This window comes from Aquarana catesbeiana, linkage group LG04, assembly GCF_042186555.1.
Source record: "Aquarana catesbeiana isolate 2022-GZ linkage group LG04, ASM4218655v1, whole genome shotgun sequence".
NCBI lineage: Eukaryota > Metazoa > Chordata > Amphibia > Anura > Ranidae > Aquarana > Aquarana catesbeiana.
In genome coordinates this window covers 620,459,977-620,484,117 of record NC_133327.1, presented here as the reverse complement: position 1 = coordinate 620,484,117, position 24,141 = coordinate 620,459,977, and the positions used below count along the sequence as shown (strand labels likewise).

General features: G+C 41.3%; 1 protein-coding gene and 1 pseudogene across 1 annotated transcript in view; one reads left to right on the top strand and one right to left on the bottom strand.

Moving 5' to 3' along the window:
- Positions 1 to 24,141, bottom strand: part of LOC141141294 (S1 RNA-binding domain-containing protein 1-like) — a 201,916-nt gene that overhangs the window by 65,663 nt on the left and 112,112 nt on the right. The window contains exon 16 of the mRNA XM_073628969.1: positions 21,423 to 21,519. Within this exon, the coding sequence (XP_073485070.1) occupies positions 21,423 to 21,519 (97 nt within the window). The remainder of the gene's footprint in view (positions 1 to 21,422; positions 21,520 to 24,141) is intronic.
- On the top strand, positions 21,286 to 21,389 carry LOC141141642 (U6atac minor spliceosomal RNA; annotated as a pseudogene).

Sequence of the window (24,141 nt, the reverse complement as noted above, 5' to 3'; positions counted from 1 at the left end):
AAAAAAAATGTGTTTTTCTTGGTTTAGGTTATAAAATTTTGCAAGTAAATAACTGTTCTTAGGTCAATGCGTATTCTGCTACTTTTCTTTGGTGAAAATAACCCAAATCGGTGTATATTATTTAGTCTGTAGGGCAGTTATAGAGTCCACAAACTATGGGATATAGATTTATGGGATATATATATATATATATATATATATATATATATATATATATATATATATATATATATATCTATATCTATATAGATATATATATATATATATGAAAATTGATCAATCTTGATGTGCTCACGGCCCATCTCATTTCCTGAGGGCCGAAAACATCAGGACAGTACAAATACCCCCCAAATGACCTCTTTCTGGAAAATAGGCAGTCCAAGGTATTTAGTAAGAGGCACTGCGAGTTTTTTTAAGTTGTAATTTTGTGTCATTTCATGTTCTTTGGAAAATTAAGAAATTAAAAATTCACAATTTATTTTTATTTTTTTAATACTATCACCAGAGCAGCACAGCGTCATCATATAACTGGTGTGGCAGTGATTAGGGACACTGACTGGTGACAGTATATAAAAAAAAAAAAGTTAAATCATTTTTTTTCAATTTTTTTTTACATTTTTGTTTTTTTTAACACACTGGGTTTTATTTACTAAAGCTAGAGAGGGCAAAATTAGTCACAATTCTGCATAGAAACCAATCAGCTTCCAGGTTTTATTGCCAAAGCCTAATTGAACAAGCTGAGGTTAGAAACTGGTGGGTTTCTATGAATAAATGTGACTAATTTTGCCCTCTCTAGCTTTAGTAAAGTCACCTATGGGGATTTTTGGGCGCCATCGTTTTTGGCGATATTGCGGGTGCACGCAATTTTAAGACATGAAAAGTATATAAGTATCTATTTACTCAATGCAACCTCATCTTTTATATTTTAACCAAAATAGGTGTTTTGCACTAAAATTCATTTTATTATATTTTTTCCTGAAAATTTGCGTTTAATAAACAGTAGAGCAAGTATCACGTGAAACAAAAATTTGAAACTATCACCTTTTTTTCTACAGGGCCTCTGCTTTCAAAAAATATGTAATGTTCTGGAGGTTTAAATAATTTTGTTGCCAAAAAATAAGATTTTTACATGTATGGGAAAAATTAAAAAAAGTTGCCCTGGAGCCGAACTGGTTAATGGTTATTTGTGGTTTATTCATAGAAACTAAGTCACATAATATATAGTAATTTAAGGTCACAGTAGTGCTGCACGTTTGTGTTCCTATACGTTTATACTTTGTACCTGAAAATTTTGCTAGCTGCTTCATTCATTATTCTACAGGCCATATCGTGGAAGGTTCTTTTACACAAAAAGAAGCAAGGCTTAAGCATTTCAAAGGCACAACCCTCTTCATCATGTGCTCCGATGAAGAGGGTTCTGCCATTGAAACACATAAGCCTCGCTCCCTGTTGATGGGTGTTGCCTTATGAGTTTATGTGAAATCTTCATTAATAGCTGTAAAATATGGTAATTATGAATATATTTCATTTAGAGTGGTATCTATTTGGGTGTGTAACATAGATTCCCAGAAGTCCCTGTTATACTGACGATTCGGGGGCCTAAGCTTGTTTATCTAAACAATGGGACCCAAACCTCATTGTTCTACAAACATTCACTTCAAAAGATCCCTGGTTTAGATATGCAATGAGGGTGGCCAGCCCGTCATCAATACTTAACTTCCCTGAAAAGGTACCTACAAGTTAAATCTCCCACTCAAAATAGTCGGTGCCAAGGATTTGCATTAAAAAGGGCTGACTTATGCAAAGTATAGGGATTGGAGATTGAGCCAATCCTTAACCAGGAATAGGGAGGCCCACCAATCAGAGCCACACCATGCCAACCAATGAGGCATCAGCCTGTAATGATATACACAGACTGGATGGGAGAGCAGTCACCAGAATGGAACCTTGGTGGGCAATAGCATGGTAACTACGGTATGGAATATCTCCATTGCACTTGTCATGAATATATGTTTTTGGAAGGCAACATGGTTTAGTATCATATTTCTGGAGTTTCACTTCCTGGTTAATGCAGACAGGTGGCCTTTGGAATGTAACAAGTTGCACATCAAAGCTTTGTAGCATATCGGATTATTTAGAGATCAGGCCTCCATCAAGGCTGAACAAAAGCTTGGCTCCTGACCATCTGATGTGATAACGCTATGCAAGCAAACTTCAAAGAGGGCCATGGCGACCAGGATAATTGATGAAGGTGGGTTACAAAGATCAAAGGCATTGAAGATTGACCCAGGATACATAGACATGATACATGGACAATGCTGCCCCTAGATGCCAATACAGCAGGACGGAAAGTAATATAATCTTATTGAGGAGGACTGCCCCGTAAATACATTGATTCGTCAAAGGTCTAGATGGGCCGGGTCAATGGGGTTGGGTCTAAATGGTGTATGACTGAAGTATAAAAAGGGCTGCCGGAGATAGAGAGCTCTGTTACCATCTCGAGCCCAGCTGATGATACCGTATCTACCGTATCTATAGGACAACTTTGCGATAAGTACATTTGATGTAACTTGTTGTTATATGCTTTGTAATATCCTTCTTTAGTATTTTCATGTTAGCGTTTTCCTATTTTCTTGGGAAATAAATAAGACGTTGTTTTATTAAGCAGTGTGTTTGTTTTCATAGCTAACCTTATATTATTGTGCTATCAACAGTAACACATGGTCAGAGTTTTAATAGACTAGCTAACTATAGGAATAGACAAGTTAAAACATATATGGAATAAATAGAGGGAATCCGTAAGCACCCTCGGATAATATTTATTTTAGAATTTATTTCAATTGACACCCCAGATTTTATTTCATATGTCTTATGTCTTTTCTGTCCTGTTTGTAGATTCGTGTTTTGAGTATTATACTCGGTATTTCTTTATGTAATCAATGATTTTTACCCTTTTCCTGTACAATAGATAGATTCCTGTTTATTAGTTTAGGCCTCCTTACCATTTACCAATACATTTTTGTTATTGTGTTAAAGCTTTCACTCATGGTCAAAGAACTTTCATTAACCCAAATCATATCTGAGAGATATTAAATATCAAATATAACTTATGGGTAACATAAGCATCACTGGAGCATCTATACTGGATTCTATGTGCCTGTATTTGCTTTCCTTTGTCAGTATAATGGAATTCCTTTTTATTTTCCCCCACAATAAATCATTTTTATGATAATGCACGAGGTTGGTGTACCCTCTATTTTGTTTTTACAATTCGATCTATGGATGATTATCTGTGTTTGCTCAGGTCATTTTTTTTAAACAGAACAAGGTTGGCGTCCTTTTCCATTTAGATAGATCAGGACGACATAATTGGATGTCATCCGTTTACGTCTGTTCATTTGTCAATTTTTTAGGCAAAAAAAAACCAGTTTTTTTTTTTTTTTTATTGCCCCTTTTACACAGGCTTTCCGATCAGAGCCACCTGTCAGTTTTAAAGGCGGAGGATTTTTGTTTCCTCTTGGGAAATTTCCTTTCACTTCCCAGGATCATCTGACAAGAGACTGCAGTCCCGCCTGAAATCCTTATAAAGCCTGCTAAATATGGCTGCAAAGGATTCCATAAACCTCAGTTTAGACACTAAAACACTCTGTACGTTTTCCTGGATTAGCAGTTCACCGATTGTCTTTATTTGTTGCCTACAATCATTATTGAATTCACAGATTTCCTGTATGTGGTCTATTTAAAAAAAAATCCATTTAAAACAAAATTCTTGTTATGTATTGCAATCTATGATTAATAAAGTGTTCCATTAAACAAATCCCAATGTGCAGTATATGAATCTAATCCATAACTAGGAGCTGCGTGGAATATTCGGAAAAATCAATAAATAAGCAACTTACACTTTCCTCCTATTGTATGAGCAAGTCTCACTTTTATTGTGGCGTCTACGGCTTTTCACTGCTCAGTGTGTCAATGCCTCGTAACTAGGGGGGGGGGACATATGAATTGCCATAACCTTTACCAGATGTAAAATGATGTTAGATTCATTTATTTAGTGTGTGCTACAAGACTTTAGATTACGTTAAATTAGCATGTTTGGAGGGAGAGCTGGGAAATGTGAGCACTTCTAGCTCATTCTATTCAACAAAGCCATTTAACCCTGTAAGGCCACTAAGCCGAACATGAAAAGGCTGATTGACAAAGCTACTGATGACATTTACAACCAAGGCTGGTCATATACAAACAGATTTCTAATCTTATAGATGATCCTTCCATCCACACTAAACAGCATGGATGGAGGAATCTCTCCTGCTGGCTCTTGTATTCGGCACCCACATCCATGGCAAAGCCGCTGTGTGTGTGTCCATGGACGCTTTCATTTTTGGCAAGTTCATCCGGGACTGACCCAGATTTTCACCAAGTGTCGCCACCTGGTCAAAACGGTATTAACCTCTTAAAGACCGCCCACCGCACATATACTGCGGCAGGGCGACGCTATTGCACGAAACAACGTACATGACTGCTGGTCTCCTTAAGCCAGCCAAAGACAGATCAAAATCAGTCCAGTTCCTGCTTCCATCCTTCTGTGGGCAGGTTGGTTGTACTGATGTTGGTCCATCGATCAACTTCAAAACAACCAGCCTGACAGTTTCTTTTTCACAAGACCACCGCCGGCGGCTATGGCCGTTGGGGAAGGCTCTCCGTACTCCCTGCCAGAAAACAATTCCGTAGCAGAAGGTATTCCTGCCATATAGGTTATTTCTTGAATTATAACAAAATTATAACTGTTTTGCAATTGTTACATTTATACGTTTTTTTTTGTTTTTTTAACTCCTCTGTTACCACTATAATATATAAACATTAAATACACCTGGAACATGGATTCCCAAAGCACTATGACCCTGATTTACTATAAGAGTAAATGTGAAAAAAAACACACAGAACATATTCGGATGGTTCAAGCCATCAAATTTTCTCTTTGCAAAGTGAATTTTCACTTAGCTTAGTAAATAAAAGTGAAGGTATTCTGACATTAATCATCCAATCATGTGTGAGCAAAAATACTTTTTTAAAAATCCTTTTTTTTTTTATTTCTCTGAACACGATTGTGCATATATTTTTGCAATGTGAATTTTCAGTTGGCTCATTCACTAAAGTGAGTGAAAGTTCACTTTCAAAGATAACATGCTTTACTTTAGTATGTGTTTTCTAAAGAGAGAATCCAAGCAGAAGCCTTTCCTTTTGGACTCACTGTCTCTAATTGGAATGAAATCTTGGATGGACCCCTTTGGAAGGAAAGTGATTTGTCTTTGTTCGGATTATAAAGCTCTATAAATCACTATGTTTGTTTCTTTTGTTTTTTTTTTCCATATACTATACTTTGTCAGTCAAGATAGAATAAATATGCGGAATGAGACTTTACCTTGGCACCAGGAATTATATAGCACAATATAATGAGATGAGATTCAGTTATTTATTGATATACTGTACACATGTTTAAAAAAGTGGTTTCTTTAGATGAATGCACCCATTCTAAATGTCATGTTAAGAAACCTTTTTTGTGAGTTACTGATGTATATTGTATTTATATGTTTCTGATTTTCTTTTTTTGCTATTCATATATATTTATGTTATATAACTCATCACTGAACCGACCCGCTGGAGAAGATGTACAACCTTTTAAAGTTGAAATGCATTGGGATTTCTTATACATGTCTTGTGCTGAGATGTTCTGTATTATATGTGATGGTTTCATACATATTTGTATTGTATCATGGTTTTTTATCAAGTTTAGATCATTTGGTCTTTTTTTAAAGTGATTCTATGCATTAAGATCAAAAGCCTTCTGTGTGCAGCCCCCCTTAGCCCCCCCCGATCCATCGATGTTGTAGGATTGTATCGGCTGCCCAGGACTAATCTGCTCTAATTCATCCCAAAAGGTGTTCCATCGGGTTGAGGTGCAGGCCAATCAAGTTCCTCCACCCCAAACTTACTCACCCATGTCTTCATGGATCTTGCTTTGTGCACTGGTGCGCAGTCATGTTTGAACAGGAAGGTGCCATCTCCAAACTGTTCCCACAAAGTTGGGAGCATGAAATTGTCCAAAGTGTCTTGGTATGCTGGCGCCTAAAGAGTTTCCTTCTCTGGAACTAAGGGGCCAAGCCCAACCCCTGAAAACCAACCCCACACCGTAATCCCCCCTCCACCAAATGATTTGGAGGGGTGGCCGAATACTTTTGGCAATATAGTGTGAATGAGCACGTTTGGGGCGGAGGAACTTGACTGGCTTGCACAACCCGACAGAACGCCTTTGGTATGAATTAGAGAGGAGAATGCGAGCCAGGAATTCTTGTCCATTAGTGCCTGACCTCACAAATGCGCTTCTGGAACAATGGTCAAACATTCCCATAGACACACTCCTAAACCTTGTGGACAGCCTTCCCAAAAAAGTTGAAGCTGTTATAGCCGCAAAGGGTGGGCCAACCCAATATTGAACCCTATGGACTAAGAATGGGATGCCATTAAAGTTCAAGTGCGTGTAAAGGCAGGCGTCCCAATACTGTTGACAATATAGTGTATGTACCTAGCGGCTGAAGGACTGTGAACACCTTTTATAAAATGTTTTTTCAGTGAGAGGGTTTCGTTTTTCTTAAATTCTATCAGGGTTATGTCATCTGTCCTTATGAAATACAAATGGTGCTTAATGCTGTCGTTTTTAGGATGCTCAAAAAAATGTTCCAAAATAACAACAAAGCTATGGCAGGCAGCTCGTCATCTTATATATTTCATCGCCTTGGCCCACTAGGACTAGGAACATGCCATGTTTGAACATTTTAGTACCATCAGAGCCTGATGCTGCCAGAATAAAGAACACTGCCAATGTAAGGGCAGACACGGAACCGGGCTGCCGTTAGATGAGACTTGTTCTGCTCTCTCTGATAACTCGCCAGGGCAAACATTTAACAGGTTTGGCAGTCGTGAGGCTGAGCTGGCCGGCATAACTAGAGTATTGTATGAAAGCGTGAAGGAAATCTTACTAAATAAAGAGCACTACATTTATTTGCTTCATCTATGTAATTACTGGAAAAATTGATCCCACTTCCAAACAACTCCAAAAAGAAAACACCGGGCCTGACCTGACCGAGGCTAAGAGGACCGGCTTCTATTTTCAGCCTCTACACTCTGCCATGACAGAGGCAAAAATAAAACTTATGGTTCATCACCGGCCAGGTCCCAGAAGCCAATGGATGCAAAAAAATAATAAATTGAACTGGCACTTATTTTTTGAGCTTGTTGCAATCAGTAAAAAAGTTGCAAATTTTTGGTCGCCATGCTTAACCGCTTCAGAAGATTTTACCCCCTTTCTGACCAGAGCATTTTTTTGCGATTTGGCACTGCGTCGCTTTACTCTGTATGAACAGATGATCTGTCTCTTCTCCCCTCAGAGAACCGAAAACTGTGTGTTTACACACACAGATCCCGGTTCTCAGTGTGCCCCGAGCGATAGCGGGAGCCCGGCGGTGATCGCGACCGCCGGGCACTCGCAGCGACTCCACTGGCGAGCAGGGGGACGCGCGCATGGCCCTAGTGGCCACAGGGCGAAGCAACGTTACATAATGTCCTTTCACCCAGCCGTGCCATTCTGCCAGTACAACTGCGGCGGCTGGTCGGCATGTGGTTAAAGGGATATTAAACAGCAGCTGATTTATTCACTTACTAAGTATACAGCTTCTTTATCTTTAACTGCTTCAATACCAGGCATTTTTACCCCTTTCCTGCCCAGGCCAATTTTCCGCTTTCAGCGCGGTCACACTTTGAATGACAATTGCGCGGTCATGCAACACGGTACACATGACATTTTTTTCATTTTTTTTCCCCACACAAATAGAGATTTCTTTTGGGGGTATTTAGGTTGTAAACCTCCCTGTAAGATTTGTACCTATAGGCAAGCCTAGAATAAGGCTTACCTAAAGGTACTGTAAAATATCTCCTAAACGTGCGCTGTTTACTGCGCCGATGATGCGCTCGTAAAGAACGGCCACCCGTGTCATTTCTTCAGGAGCGTGTGCCGTGACCGGCGGCTACTGTGTGCCTGCATGGGAGTGACGTCACACGGCTCCGGCCAGTCACACAGCCAGAGTCTGCGACCCCCGAAGAAAGACGGGCGAAGATGCAGCGGGGACGACGTGGGCTTAGTTTACAGGTCACATAATGTACTAGTATGCGATGCATACTAGCACATTATGCCTTTACTTTGTAGAGAAGAAGAAAGGAAGAAAAACCCATCATGGTTTACTTCCTCTTTAATCACCGCTGGGTTTTTTATTTTTTGCTAACGAAAAAAGTCAGAGAAAAAAAAGTTGTTCTTAGTTTGTCAGAAAATTTTGTAAAAAGGTAATTTTTCTCCTTCACTAATGTGCGTTGATGAGGCAGCACTGATGGGCATTGATAGGCTGCACTGATGGGCACCAATATGCCGCACTGATAGGGGACACGGGTGAGTGGCACTGAAAGGCAGCACTGACTGGCATCACTGATGGGCACTTATTGATGTCACTAACGGGCACAGACTGGCGTCACTGCTGGGGCTGCACTGATGATCAGTGCCCCGATTACCTGTACAGGTCTTCCCTGCGAGGAGATGTCGCTGATCTGCTCTCCTCTCCTCGCACTCTGTCAGTGTGAGATGAGGAGAGCCGATAAACAGCACTTCCGCGTTTACATGTGACCGGCTGTGATTGGACACAGCAGATCAAATGGCTAAAGAGCCGCATCATCGTCTCTTTACCGAGATCGGGCGTGCAAGAGCGGTGACACTGGGGCGACGTCATCTCAGAACGAGAGGAGAGCCCTGTCCGCCGTCATTTTACAGTACAGCGGGTGGGAGGAGGTTAAGGCCTCATGCACACAAGACGTTAAAAAAAATGCCAGTAGCGTTAGCTGTAGAATGAATTTTGCAGCATTTTTCAAGTTTTTTTTTAGCTGTTGCTTTTTTTTTAGCAAAACTATACTCCCACAAAAGCTTATGGTTTGAAAATGCTGAATAGCTGCGTTTTTCAGCATTTTAAGCTTTTATTAGAGTTTTTACAGCTGAAAAACTCCTCTTAAAACTCACTAGTGGGTTCTTTTTCCAGCCAGAAAACGCCCCTGCCAAAAAACGCTGATAACAGCCTATGTGTGCATAGACACATAGGATATCATGTTGGGGAGTTTACTGGCTGCAGAAAAAAAATGTCTGAAGCCAAAAACAGCCTTTGTAAAAACATCCAGTGTTCACGAGTCCTTAATCCTTGCCTATGCTCCACTTTAAGCTGGTGCCATGACAGCTGCCCCAGGTTTTCTGCTTCAGAGTGGCTCTTTTCTCTTGCAGCATCCTATGGAGCCACCCTTGTACACAAGGACTAGACCAGTGTTTCTCAAGCTTTTTTCAGTCAAGACAACCTTTAAAATTATGTCTCGAGGCACCCCATTCTAAAATGTAAAAAACTATTCTAATAGCTTTACACAATGCAGCAACATCCACACATAGGACACCCAACGTTAGAGGTGATTTATTCCTCCAAAGCAAATACACTTTTGCAAACTGGTACCGACTAGTATGCCAATGTTTCTCTTCCCCCTCAATTTCTCTCCATCAGTCAGCTAATGTGACCCCAGTGCTGAGGGAGAGGGGCACAGGATGGTCAAAGATGGCCAAAGAATGCCTGGAGGCAACAGACATCTTCTTTTTAACTTATGATGTCATTGGTTGTTAGGATGCCAGTGTCTAGAAAGTCGTAATGGTGTATAATGAAAACCTGTGACTTTGTGTAACTAAAAGGCTTCATCCACCTGCTGGCTTGTTTACAATTTTTGATAAACTTTTAGGCATTTTGCCAAGACGCCCCTGAAGAAACCTCAAGGCACCCTGATTGAAAACGGCTGGACTAGAGTTGTGTCTCCCTACACTGTGTGCATCAATAGATACGCACAGCCTAGGATGGCAAGGCAAGCCCCCTGCATTTCCTCTCTCCCTTCTCCAACTTAACAGATGGGCTTGGGACAGCACTGTCCACTGTTAACCCTGTAAAGACTGGAAGTTCAGGGAAGCAGGACAGAAAGGAGGAGCCAACAGAATTAAACGTATTAAACTGCAAGTGCTGTAGTAAAAACAAATAGTTCACTGGGGAGTGTTTATTTTATTGTACACAATGTGGTAAAAGAAAAAAAACTAGGGTTTAAAGTGGTTGTAAAGTGCCCTGCCCCCCCCACCCCCACATGCTTCAGCCTACATCAAGAATGGATAGCCTTTTACGTATAAAAAGTGGCAAGGTTTTGAATAATTATAATAATTATACTGGCCCCTAGCACTGCATTGTGGGATGTGGAAGGCAGTGTGCTTACTGCCCCAGTCATTCTATGACGAAACGTGTAGGGTGAGGTCAGTGACGTGAAGCTGGTGTATGCTGGGACACGGTGGCCATCTTGTTGGTGGGGAATGCTGGATGTTACATCTAACAAAGCGTTTATGTGGAGCATGTAAGTTTATCTCCTTTTCCTACAATAAACGAATTTCGATATACTGCACCATGAGGTCTATCTCTGTATTTTCATGGGATGGAATAATTTATGGTGGTCATTGCTGGACTATCGGGAGAAGGAAAGCTGGGGCCAGGGTAGTTACACCTGTGTTCCTGTTTGCTGGCCTTGATTGAGATTAAGGATGAGCTCCGGTGTGTTCGCACAGCCCACGTGCAGAGTCCGCCAGGAAGGCGGCACTGCGCTAATCACAGGCAGTGAGACATTTCCCAATCTCTGTAGCCGCACATCGGGACAATGTCTCACTGCCTGTGATTAGCGCAGCGCCATGCCGACTTCCTGGCGGGCTCTGCACGTGGGCTGTGCGAACACGCCGGAGCTCATCCTTAATTGAGATGTATAGAGATTGAAGGGTATCCTTTATTATCCAACGCTTATGTGACCTTTGTGATGAGGGTCCACTAAAGAGGGTAAGCGTTATCGGGTGCCGGTGATGGTTTCCTCCTCTTTCAACTTCTGTTAACCTCCTTTGATGTGAAGCGTGTTGAACAAGGTCTTTGGATTGAAATGTGGTGTGGATATTCCTGCGCTACCGTGATGGAAAGAGAAAAAAACAGTGTGGACAGCTGCACGCACCGAAAATGGGTCAAACACAAGCCCAAATTAAGCAGAAATGGAGGGGGGAGGTGCTGCGCTATCCAAAACAGAAAACTGCTGTGTGTGATGTGCGTCAAAAACTACTAAAAATGTGGTGCAGGTCACTAATGGGATAGTCAATTAAGCTGCATGTTGATACCCCATAGTAATTAAAACGCATAAATATGTGCAAAAAACTGACACAATAATGCAATAGTAGAAATAAATAATAAAATCCTGTGTGGGTGGAAATAAATGCATGTGCAAAAACGACTCGATATAAACAAGCAACAGTTGCAATAAAAACTTAAAAACTATATCAGAGCAACAGTAAATATGAATGCATCCTAAACAATTGTACTTATGTGGACGTGCAAAAAACCGCATGTAACAGTGCAAGTGCTAAGTGACCTGAACACATCCACTAAACACTAAAGTGGGAAACTGTTGATTTATTGGATGTGTTCAGGTCACTTAGCACTTGCACTGTTACATGCGGTTTTTTTGCACATCCACATAAGTACAATTGTTTAGGATGCATTCATATTTACTGTTGCTCTGATATAGATTTTAAGTTTTTTATTGCAACTGTTACTTGTTTATATCGAGTCGTTTTTGCACATGTATTTATTTCCACCCACACAGGATTTTATTATTTATTTCTACTAATGCATTATTGTGTCAGTTTTTTGCACATATTTATGCGTTTTAATTACTATGGGGTATCAACATGCAGCTTAATTCACTATCCCATTAGTGGCCTGCACCACACTTTTAGTGGTCTTTGGATTGACTTCTTATGGACTCATTGATTTTATAAGCGTTGCACCATATCTTTATAAGATTTGGCATAACGGGGAAAATGTCATGAATGCTTCAGATGTTCCTCCTGTATGTCTACAGGCTGACTTCACCACTCAGCAAAGTGTGCCTTAAATGGTTAAAACGAACGAATACCTTCCTAAGTAAGGTGACATTTTCTGACTATTGAAGCATGTAAGAAATGTTACAGACACCGAAGCACATCTGCTTTTGACCACCTAAAGGGCAATAGTGCTCTTTTACAAAACGAAGAATTAATAAATTAGCTGAAGCTGACATTCCCACACTCTCGTCCATATGTGCGATCGTCACAGTGCTGACGTTCCCCCAAGAACACATCGCAAGACATTACACCGCCGGATGTCAGCGGGAGTAACTGTGTGTGGCACGGAGGACACCCCTCTGCCTGCAGCAGGCTCAGGCCCTCATGTGTGTTCTCAATGGCTTGCAGGCTTTCATCTGCAGAGTGACTTCACCAACTTTCTACCTTGAAATAAATAACTAATAAGCCGTGTCTGTTACACTCTGTGTGCAAAGAGAAAGGTGATGTAAAGGTGCTGCGCTTCTAAGAAACCATCTACATGGCATGGCTACTTGACAACCTTTCTATGATGAAGACAAATTTTCTTAATAAAAATGAATACCATTTCAAGTTTGTAGAATTAAAGGGGAGGGACTTTGGACTTTTTAGGCACAGTAACACAAAATTAATTACATAAAAAACATTTTTTTAAAAAAACATATAAAATACAATTATTTAAAAGCCACAAAAAATCTACATATATAGATACTCAATATAGTTGCTACTGTACAAAACCATACTAATGTAAAAGGAACCCAGAAATCTGGACATCAATTCAAGGTATGCAAGGATCTAAACGTATGGCTGGACAGTAGACAGACGGTAAATATTTGAAATAGGAAGTGTGCTCCAAGTACAGCACTAAACCTGGAAATCAAACAGAAGGGGTCCCCTAGTGGTGGACTTTTTAGGCACATACAGAAAAAGCATAAAAAGGTATATAAAGTACAAATATAATTTATTAAGTAGAAACAAGCAGTAATATAACATCTATTGTTTGGAATGCGAATCAGACAGTTTTACATTAATAATGTGTATACAGTGCTTGAAACAGTGCTCTTGCACCCGACGCGTTTCATGGTAAATTAGCCTCCTTCCTCAAGCGTGGGTGAAAATTAGAAACAGTTCTATAGTTTACACTGCATTAGCTGACTTGGCATTCCATAAAGTTTTAATTAAAAACAGCGACAATAACACTTTCTGTCTACCAAATATGTTCTTGGTTCCGAGAGAGAAACATTAATCTAGGTATTTTGAAGAGGTTATTATAAATCCATAAGTGATTGAAAGTGGGATTTATTTCACATAAGTATATGTGTAATTTGCTCCTCTATTGCAGACAGAGTAAAGGGAGAAGAGAAAAAAACCTCTCCTGTGGCCTTCCAAAAAAGGCCCGTAAAGGGCGTATAAAAGAAAAACTTGAGACTCCACTGGGGCCGAGAGGCGGGTCCTGGGGGTAGTTCAACAAATGGCGTTACGGATGTGTGGTTATTATTATTATTCAGGATTTATATAGCGCCAACAGTTTACGCAGCGCTTTACAATATAAAAGGGAGACAATACAGTTATAATACAATACAATAGGATTAAGAGGGCCCTGCTCAGAAGAGCTTACAATCTAATAGGGTGGGGCAGGTGGTACAAAAGGTTGTAACTGTGGGGAATGAGCTAATGGACGTGGTAGGAGATTAGTTGGAGACGTGATAGGCTTTCCTGAAGAGATGAGTTTTCAGGGATTGCCTGAAGGTAGCAAGAGTAGGGGCTAGCCAGATAGATGGAGGTAGCGAGTTCCAGAGGATGAGAGAGGCTCTGGAGAAATCCTGGAGACGAGCATGGGAGGAGGAGATGAGAGAGCTTGAAAGCAGGAGGTCTTGAGAAGAGCGGAGAGGTCGATTTGGGTGATATTTGGAGACAATATTAGTGATGCAGCTTGGGGCAGAGTTGTGAATGGCTTTGTATGTTGTGGTTAGAATTTTGAATTTAATTCGCTGGGTGATTGGGAGCCAGTGTAGGGATTGAAGTAGAGGGTTGGCAGACACTGAGCGGTTGGTAAGGTGGATAAGTCTGGCAGCAGCATTCATGATAGACTGAAGAGGGGATAGCCTATGGAGAGGTAAGCCAATGAGAAGGGAGTTGCAATAGTCAAGGCGAGAGATAACAAGGGAGTGAATGAGGAGCTTGGTGGTTTCATTTGTTAAAAAAGGGCGAATTTTAGAGATGTTACGGAGGTGAATTCTACAAACTTTTGATAGCGATTGGATTTGAGGCTGAAATGACAGAGTCTAGGATTACACCCAGTACCCTGGCGTGAGGGGAGGGACTGATGGTTGCATTGTTGATTTTGATGGATAAAACGAGGATAGATCAAAACGTATGACTGTTCAAGCCGGTGCGATGGATGACACCGGCTTGAACAGTCATAAGTTTTGATCTACCCTCGTTTTATCCATCAACCACACATCTGTAACGCCATTTGTTGAACTACCCCCAGGACCTGCCTCTCGGCCCCAGTGGAGCCTCAAGTTTTCCTTTTATACGCCCTTTATGGGCCTCTCCAAAAGGAGAGGTTTTTTCTCCTCTCCCTTTGCTCTTTCAGCAAGAGAGGAGCAAATTACACATATACTTATGTGAAATAAATCCCACTTTCAATCACTTATGGATTTATAATAACCTCTTCAAAATACCTAGATTAATGTTTCTCTCTCGGAACCAAGAACATATTTGGTAGACAGACCGTGTCATTGTCGCTGTTTCTAATTAAAACTTTAAGGAATGCCAAGTCAGCTAATGCAGTGTAAACTATAGAACGGTTTCTAATTTACACCCACCCTTGAGGAAGGAGGCTAATTTACTCCGAAACGCGTCGGATGCAAGAGCACTGTTTCAAACACTGTATACACACTATTAAAGTAAAACTGTCTGATTCGCATTCCAAACAATAGATGTTATATTACTGTTTTGTATTTACTGTTTCTACTTAATAAATTATATTTGTACTTTATATACTTTTTTATGCTTTTTCTGTATGTGCCTAAAAAGTCCACCACTAGGAGACCCCTTCTGTTGTTTAGTCTAAATTTTGGATGTGGCACAACAATACAGTCGGCTGCCGATTTATGTTATTTTTCATAAACCTGGAAATCAAAGGCACCTACATCCTACAAGTCAACATTTTTAGAAACAATGATGAAGGGATTATAACCGCTTGCTGACCCATGCACGACGATGTACGTCGGCACAATGGCACGGCTGCGCAAATGGGCGTACCTGTAGGCACATGTGCGCCCGCCACGTACTCTGTGACTGTGCCCGCGGGTCCCGTGGACTCAATGTCTGCCGGTGTCCCGCGATTGTGTCACGGAGCGGCAGAACGGGGAGATGCCTATGTAAAAAAGGCATTTCCCTGTTCTGCCGAGCAACATGACAAGGATCTACTGCTCCGTCATCGGGAGCAGTGATCTCTGTCATGTTGTAGTAAGCCCATCCCCGCCTACAGTTAGAATCACTCCCTAGGACACACTTAACCCCTTGATCGCCCCCTAGTGTTTAACCCCTTCCCTGCCAGTGTCATTTACACAGTAATCAGTGCATTTTTACAGCACTGATCGCTGTATAAATGACAATAGTCCCAAAATAGTGTCAAAAGTGTCCGATGTGTCCGCCATAATGTTGCAGCCACGATAAAAATCGCAGATCGCCGCCATTACTAATAAAAAAAATTAATAAAAACGCCATAAATCTATCCCTTATTTTGTAGACGCTATAACTTTTGCGCAAACCAATCAATATATGCTTATTGCGTTTTTTTGGGGTTTTTTTTACCAAAAATATGTAGAAGAACACATATCGGCCTAGACTGAGAAAGAATTTATATTTTTGGGGGATATTTACTATAGCAAAAAGTAAAAAATATTGCTTTTTTTCAAAATTGTCATTCCTTTTTTATTTATAGCACAAAGAATAAAAACCGCAGAGGTGATCAAATACCACCAAAAGAAAGCTCTATTTGTGGGAAAAAAAGGATGTCAATTTAGTTTGGGTGCAACGGCGCACGACCGCGCAATTATCAGTGTTGTTTCGCAAAAAGTGCTCTGGTCGGGAAAGGGGTAAATTCTTCTGGGGCTGAAGTGGTTAAAGGTGTCATAACACACAAATCGTAAAAACATTTGTTTATTGTGCTTTAACCACTTGCCGTCAAGCTGCTGTCGTTACATGGCGGCAGGTCGGCACGTTCCCGCAAATTGCTGTAAGTGTACATCGTGGCAGGTACGGTCGAGGACCCGATGCGCGTGGCCGGCGGGCGCAAAGTCCGCCGTCCACCCGCGATCACGGGAACGAGAGCCAGAACGGGGATCTGTCAATGTAAACAGATAGATCCCCGCTCTGACAGGGGAGTTAGAGAGAGATTTGCTATTCCTAGTGATTAGGAACAGCGACCTGTCTCCTCCTCCAGTCAGCCCAGCCCCCCATACAGTTAGAAACACTCCCAGCGAACACAGTTAACCCCTTGATCGCCCCCTAATGTTAACCCCTTCCCTGCCAGTGACATTTTTACAGTAATCAGTGGCTGTTTTTAGCTCTGATCGCTGTATGAATGTCAAGGGTCCAAAAAAGTGTCCGATCTGTCCGCCGCAATGTCACAGTCCCGCTTAAAATCGCAGATCATCGCCATTACTAGTAAAAAATAAATAAATAAAAATACCATAAATCTATTCCCTATTTTGTAGGCGCTATAACTTTTGCACAAACCAATCAATATACGCTTATTGTGATTTTTTTTTTTACCAAAAATATGTAGAATATATATCGGCCTAAACTGATGAAGACATTTTTTTTTTTTTTGCGGGGATATTTATTAGGCTGCTTTCACACTTTACCGTCGTTATTGCAGCGGTATTCGGCCGCTAGCGGTGCGGTTTTAATCCCCGCTGGCGGCCGAAAAAGGGTTAAAACCGCTCGTATAGCACGGCTATAAAAGCCCCCGGGCTTTCACACTGAACAAACAGCGGCTGTTTTGGGTCAGTTTGCAGGCGCTATTTTTAGCACAATAACGCCTGCAAACCGCCCCAGTGTGAAAGGGCTCTTATAGCAAAAAGTAAAAAATATTGTTTTTCTTTTCAAAATTTTCACTCTTTTTTGTTTATAGCGCAACAAATAAAAACCGCAGAGGTGATCAAATTCCACCAAAAGAAGCTCTATTTGTGGGGAAAAAAGGACATGAATTTTATTTGGGTGCAGCATCACACGGCCGCGCAATTGTTAGTTAAAGCGACGCAGTGCTGTGTCGCAAAAAATGGCCTGGTCATTAAGGGATAAAATCTTCCAGTCTGTAAGCTGTTCAAGTGGTAGTAAAAGGAAAATGGAAACCCTGTCAGCGGTGACAGCGCGACGCTGGAAGGCTTTGTTCTACGGTATTTCATAATGTGCTAGTATGCAATGCACACTAGCACATTATGCCATTGTCTTGCAGGGTTTTTTTTTTTTTTTTTAAAGGTGTGATTAGCGGCGGAAGTCACTGTCCTGCTGCTTTCAATCAAGGGAGCAGGGGGTGGGCCTGAGCCGAACTGACTATGTATAGATGCAGACAGAGCGGCTCAGGAGCAAGTGGCTTCCTACAGGTGCACTCAGTGAAGAAGAGGAACTGGGGGTGCCGGCAGAGGACCCAAGAAGAGGAGGTAGGTACAACAGGTTTGTTATTTTAATTAAAACATTAAAAAAAAAGCTTTACTATCAATTTATTGCCACACTTGTTTATATTTTTATACAGCCTCGCTCTTCTGAGAAAGCGGACAGCGAAACGCTTGGAGAACACATCGTCTATATACATTATACACGAAGTGGACTCGGATAGAGAGCAAAACCATGACCACTGCTAAAACATATTGGTGGCGTTTGCAGACATTCCCTTAATAAGACATTAGTGATTTAGAGGCAAGATAAACGAGGGAAACCCGCATTTTAGGATGTTTCTGAAATGGCAATTGTAACAAAATTCACCTTTTTAATAATTTTTGAAACATCTGTTTAAAGTTTGTAATAAAGTACAAATGTATTATATTATATGACCTGAGATGCATTTTTAGCACCTTAACCACTTGTCTGACTGCGCTACAGACGAATGACAGCTACAGCGCAGTCGTCTAGTTCTGGGACGCCTTCATATGTTGTTGTCCGTGATCGCTACCACTGCAGGGCGCGGCCGGCATGCTCTGTGATGGCAGTGTCCGGAGGACACTGCTGATCCCATACTGAGGTGAAGAGCCAATCAGCGGTCCTTTACCATGTGATCAGCTGTGTCCAATCACAGATGCCGGTTATTGGCATTCTTTTCCTCACACTGACAGCATGAGGATCGGAGAAGAGAGCCAATAACTGGCTTCTCTAAAGGGGACATGTACACTGATAATCAGGGCAGTGATTATCAGTGTCCTGATCATCAATGCAGTCCCACCAGCTACCACCAGTGCTGCCAATGTGTGCCCACCTGTGCTGCCAATCAGTGCCTACCAGTGCCTCCTCATCAGTGTCACCTACCAGTGCTGCCTATTAGTTCTGCCTAGCCGTCTCGCCTCATCAGTGCAGCCTATTAGTGCGCATCAGCGCAGCATATCAGTGCCACCTCTCAGTGCCCATCAGCGTCACCTATTAGTGCCACGTATCTGTGGTCATCAGTGAAAGAGAAAAATTACATGTTTGCTATGAACATTTTTTGCTTTTTTTTTTCAAAATTTTCGGTCTTTCATTTTCATTTATTTAGCAAAAAATAAAAAACCTAGTGGTGATTAGATATCACCAAAATAAAACTCTATTTGTGTGAAATGTTTTTAAAGTATCTAAACAAACTCTACCCAAATTATCTAATTTTACAGCAAAAATTATATTTGTCCTAGGGATACATAAACGGTTTCCTAAACATAAACGGGGTGCCATTATTGTTACGTTAGTTTTATGCCCACATCATTGCAAAGCCCTCTGTTGTATCTTCAGCTATGGGAGGGGCCTGTCAATGCTGGACGGGTGGGGTGGGGTGGGGGGGGCAGGTTGGTGACATCTAACACAGCAGGGAAGTAATTGGGATTTAGAATTGGGGACAGGAGTTCCAATGACCCCACTGACAACCAGGCATTTCCTTATTTTGGAGGGATTTCCTCTTACTTCCTTTTTTGGCTATGAGACAGGGAATGAGGGGAAATCCCCCCAATAGGACACAGACAAAAATAAATTACAGGAGTAATTACCAGGGCACAAGCCTACCCTCTCTGTAACCAAAACTAAAAAAAAAACAAATCTAACAGGGGGTATAACCCTTCTTCACATGTCCTTAAGTACAAAGGGTTTGTCTTGCTTTAATAAATTCTGGGTCACTGACCTGTAACATGTGTGCTGTAAAAAAAACTGTCAGAATGACTTCTCTCTATACATGTGTCTGGTCAGTGATTCATAGAAGGCGGAGCTCCAGCATGACAGCCAGGCCTAACATTTTCAGAAGGCGATCATCCTGCAGCCATCAGCCTGTCAAAATCAATGACAGGCAAAAATATACTTTGGCTGTGCGCACATCTAAGTGGTACTACAGGACCATATGCCCCGAACAAATGTTTTCTGTATTCAGGGCACACATCCCTTTACATAAGTAATGCTCAAATGTGCATATAGCAGCTGCACATTCAAGTTGTCAATCGTTTTGCAGGAGAAAAAAAAAAAAAAATCACATCTAGGGCTTGCTTAACATCTTCCGGCCTGGCCTATAGCAGAATGACGGCCAGCGGGGGGCTCCATTGTCCTGACTGGACATTATATATTGCGGTGTGTCACCCAGAAACACTGCATCTCCGATTATGGTAAAGAGCCTATGACGCAGGCTCTTGTATCACAGTGTAAATAGAAAGTGCCGGTTATCGGCATTCCTCTACTCACGCTTACAGGGCGTGATTAGAGGAAAACCGGTAAGCGGCTCTCCACTGATAATCAGTGCACCGATCATCAGTAATGCCTGCCAGTGCCCACCAGTGATGTCCACCTGTGATGCCAATCAGTGCCCATCAGTAATGCCTGTTAGTGCCTCCTCAGTGGCGCCTATCAGTGCCACCCATCAGTGTTACCTATCAGTGCCCATAAAGGCCATTAGTGCTACCTATCAGTGCCGCCTATCAGTGCCCATCAGTGCCGCCTATCAGTGCCCATCTGTGCCGCCCATCAGTGCCGCCTATCAGTGCCCATCAGTGCCGCCTATCAGTGCCCATCAGTGCCGCCTATCAGTGCCCATCAGTGCCGCCTATCAGTGCCCATCAGTGCCGCCTATCAGTGCCCATCAGTGCCGCCTATCAGTGCCCATCAGTGCCGCCTATCAGTGCCCATCAGTGCCGCCTATCAGTGCCCATCAGTGCCGCCTATAAGTGCCCATCAGTGCCGCCTATCAGTGCCCATCAGTGCCGCCTATCAGTGCCCATCAGTGCCGCCTATCAGTGCCCATCAGTGCCGCCTATCAGTGCCCATCAGTGCCGCCTATCAGTGCCCATCAGTGCCGCCTATCAGTGCCCATCAGTGCCGCCTATCAGTGCCCATCAGTGCCGCCTATCAGTGCCCATCAGTGCCCATCAGTGCCGCCTATCAGTGCCACCCAGCATTACCTATCAGTGCCCATAAAGGCCATCAGTGCCGCCTATCAGTGCCACCTATTACTGCCACCCATCAGTGCCTATCAGTGCCGCCTATCAATGCCCATCAGTGCCGCCCATCAGTGCCGCCCATCAATGCCCATCAGTGCTGCCTATAAGTGCCAATCAGCGCTGCGTATTAGTGCCTGCGTATTAGTGCCTCCTCATCACTGCCCATCAATGCAGCCTCATCAGTGCACATCAGTGAAGGAGAAAAATTACTTATTTACAAAATTTTGTAACAGAAACTAAGAAAAACTTTTTTATTTTCAAAATTTTTGTTCTTTTTTCATTTGTTTAGCAAAAAATAAGAAATAAAAACAGCGGTGATTAAATACCACCAAAAGAAAGCTTTAGCTGTCTCAAACAAAAACAAAAAAAAGATAAAATATTTTGTTTGGGTACAATGTTGTATGACCGCTCAATAGTCATTCAAAAATTGACAGCGCGGATAACTGAAAATTGGCCTGGGCAGGAAGGGGCTCAAAGTGCTCGATATTGAAGTGGTTAATATATACGTATCACACTTCCTCAGTAACATAAACCAGATATTGACATTTAAAGGAGGTCATGTTGTATGAAAGGACAGAACGGTAGCACTCCCTTTGACAAGGATGGAAGAGGTCCCTGTGGCCTTTCACACATATATGGTTAAGGCATTGCCACCTACATATAAAGAAGGGTCAAGTTCTAGGAGAGTAAGAAACCATACCTGCACTCCTCAGATTGGGATCTAGATCTGGCATCTCCTTGGCAGCATCTGGACTAACGCTATAGATGGATGCCCCCGCTTTATTGGTAATGCTGCAAAAATAAAAATCAGAAGACATTAATTATACTGAAAATAAATCGTATACAAAGCTTGGCCACAGACAGAGCAACCTTTAAAGGGTCAGTCCATGTGAAAGCAATATTTACTGATAGGTGGAGCAAGGTGGGTTGAGACAATGCCATGGTATCTTATAGTGTATGTTTCCGAAATGTTAACAGTTAGATGGGCTGACTCTTTTCCTGCTCACCATTGTGTGTTGAAGCTCCCCCTGCTCTATTCTCCATAAGACAAAATTAGGGATGAAACGATACCAATTTTTTTACAATGAGTACGAGTACCGATACTTTTTTTTTTTTAGTACTCTCCGATACCGATTACCGATACCTACCGCAACTGTTTTGTTTACACTTCAGCTGTCAGCAATGGTACAAAGCATTGAAAAGTTATTTACAAATGAAATAAATTTATTTTTTCTTAATTTGGCGCTTTTTCAATGTGAAATGTGTAAATATATGTTAATATATATATGTGTAAAAATATTCACTAACAAAGCAAATAAAAAAAAAGTTTTGTTTATCGTTTATAAAATAGACGTGAACAAAAGAAAAAAAGCAGGAAAATAATAATTAAATGGAGGAGAATAGGGAGTTAATTAAGGCTGATTAGAGCCAATTAAGGGTTATTAAAGGGTTAAATCAGGAACATTTGTTCATCCCTTTGATCTGCAGATAAAGAAACAGAAATATACAAAAAGAAACAAAGTTTCTTTTTATTTTAGTGTTTTAGGGCTGAGCAATGTTGTTAATAAACATTGCCGGCTTCTTTTTTTTTTTTTTTTTTGACAGCTCCAATTACCGGACTTCTTTAACACAGGGGAGACCCACTGACAGCTCAAAGAACCGAGCCTGAAAGTATCGGTTTCAGGTATCGTGCATTTGCACGAGTACTGATACTTGTGCAAATACTCGGTATCAGCACAGATACTGATACTAGTATCGGTGCAACCCTAGACAAAATACCAGTACCAGTGACCCCTATAGGTAGAAGGGAGAATTGATAACAAAGCTGAATTTATGGTAAAACCAGATGAGCAAATAAAACTATTAAATAGATTTCTCCCAAGGGCATTAATGCAGCAAAAAAAAAAAAAAAAAGAAAGAAAAGAAAAATTTAACTAAAAAGGGCTTTTAACCACTTAAGGACTAGCCTCCTTTTGGATTTTAGGTGTTTACATGTTTAAAACAGTTTTTTTTGCAAGAAAATTACTTAGAACCCTCAAACATTACATATTGGTTTTTTTTTTCTAACACCCTACAGAATAAAATGGCAGTCAATGCAATACTTTTTTTTGCACCGTATTTGCGCAGCGGTCTTATAAGCGCACTTTTTTTTAAAAAAAATTCACTTTTTTTGAATACAAAAAAAAATAAGACAACAGTAAAGTTAGCCCAATTTTTTTTTATAGTGTGAAATATAACGTTACACCAAGTAAATTGATACCCAACATGTCATGCTTCAAAATTGCGCCCGCTCGTGGAATGGCGTCAAACTTTTACCCTTAAAAATCTCCATAGGCGACGTTTAAAAAATTCTACAGGTTGCATGTTTTGCGTTACAGAGGAGGTCTGGGGCTAGAATTATTGCTCTCGCTCTACCGCATGTGTGGTTTGACCACCGTTTTAATTTTTTTTTTCTTATTTATTTTACTTTATTTTTTCACTGTTTAAAAAAAAAAAATTGGATCACTTTTATTCCTATTCCTGTAAACATCCCTTATAATAGAAGAGATCTGGGGTCAAAAAGTCCTCAGATCTCATATTTGGACTTAAATGCAAAAACAAAAAACAAAAAACTGTCGTTTGAAAAAATGACAAAAAAAAAAATACGACTTTAAGACAAATGGGCGGAGCTGACGTTATGACGTCGCTTCCGCCCTCCTATGGTATGGAGACGGGTGGGGGCCATCTTAGCCTCACTCGTCTCCATACCCAGGAAGTGACAGGTCCTGATCGCCTCCGCCGCTACCGACTTTAACTGACTTTTACTTTAACTGACAATTGCGCGGTCGTGTACCCAAATAAACTTTTTGTCCTTTCCCCCCCCACAAATAGTCTTCATTCTAATATTTATAATACTCTCCTTATATTGCCTTTGTGCATTTTAACAACCTTTACAACCACACATACCTTCATCAATTGGTGCTTTTTTATTATTTCAACCAATTCAGACTCATATCACTATCATTTATCTGATGGAACCATATAGCAACCAGCTTGGGTGCTTCCGTCAAGATAGAGCTTCCTCCAGCCTGGAACCAGGTATTATAGCTGATCAACCAAGACTAGCTGACAATAGCTTAGATGCAAACTGGAACTCTCTTTATTGGAAACTCACACAGAATATATAGTACACCAGATCAGGTGAGCCTGATCTCATTATCGTATACTGTATACAGGAATGTAATTAACACAGCTAAGGAACAACCAACAAAAACAGTATGCTAATCCACCTCTAGCAACCAATAGCTGACAGTGATTTAACCCCTTCCAGCCGAGCGTACGCAGATGTGCGTACTCGGCTTTCCGGGGTTATAATACCTCGGCTGTTATACCGGAGGAGCGCCCCCTCCCGCCGCCACTCTTACCGGGCCTCCC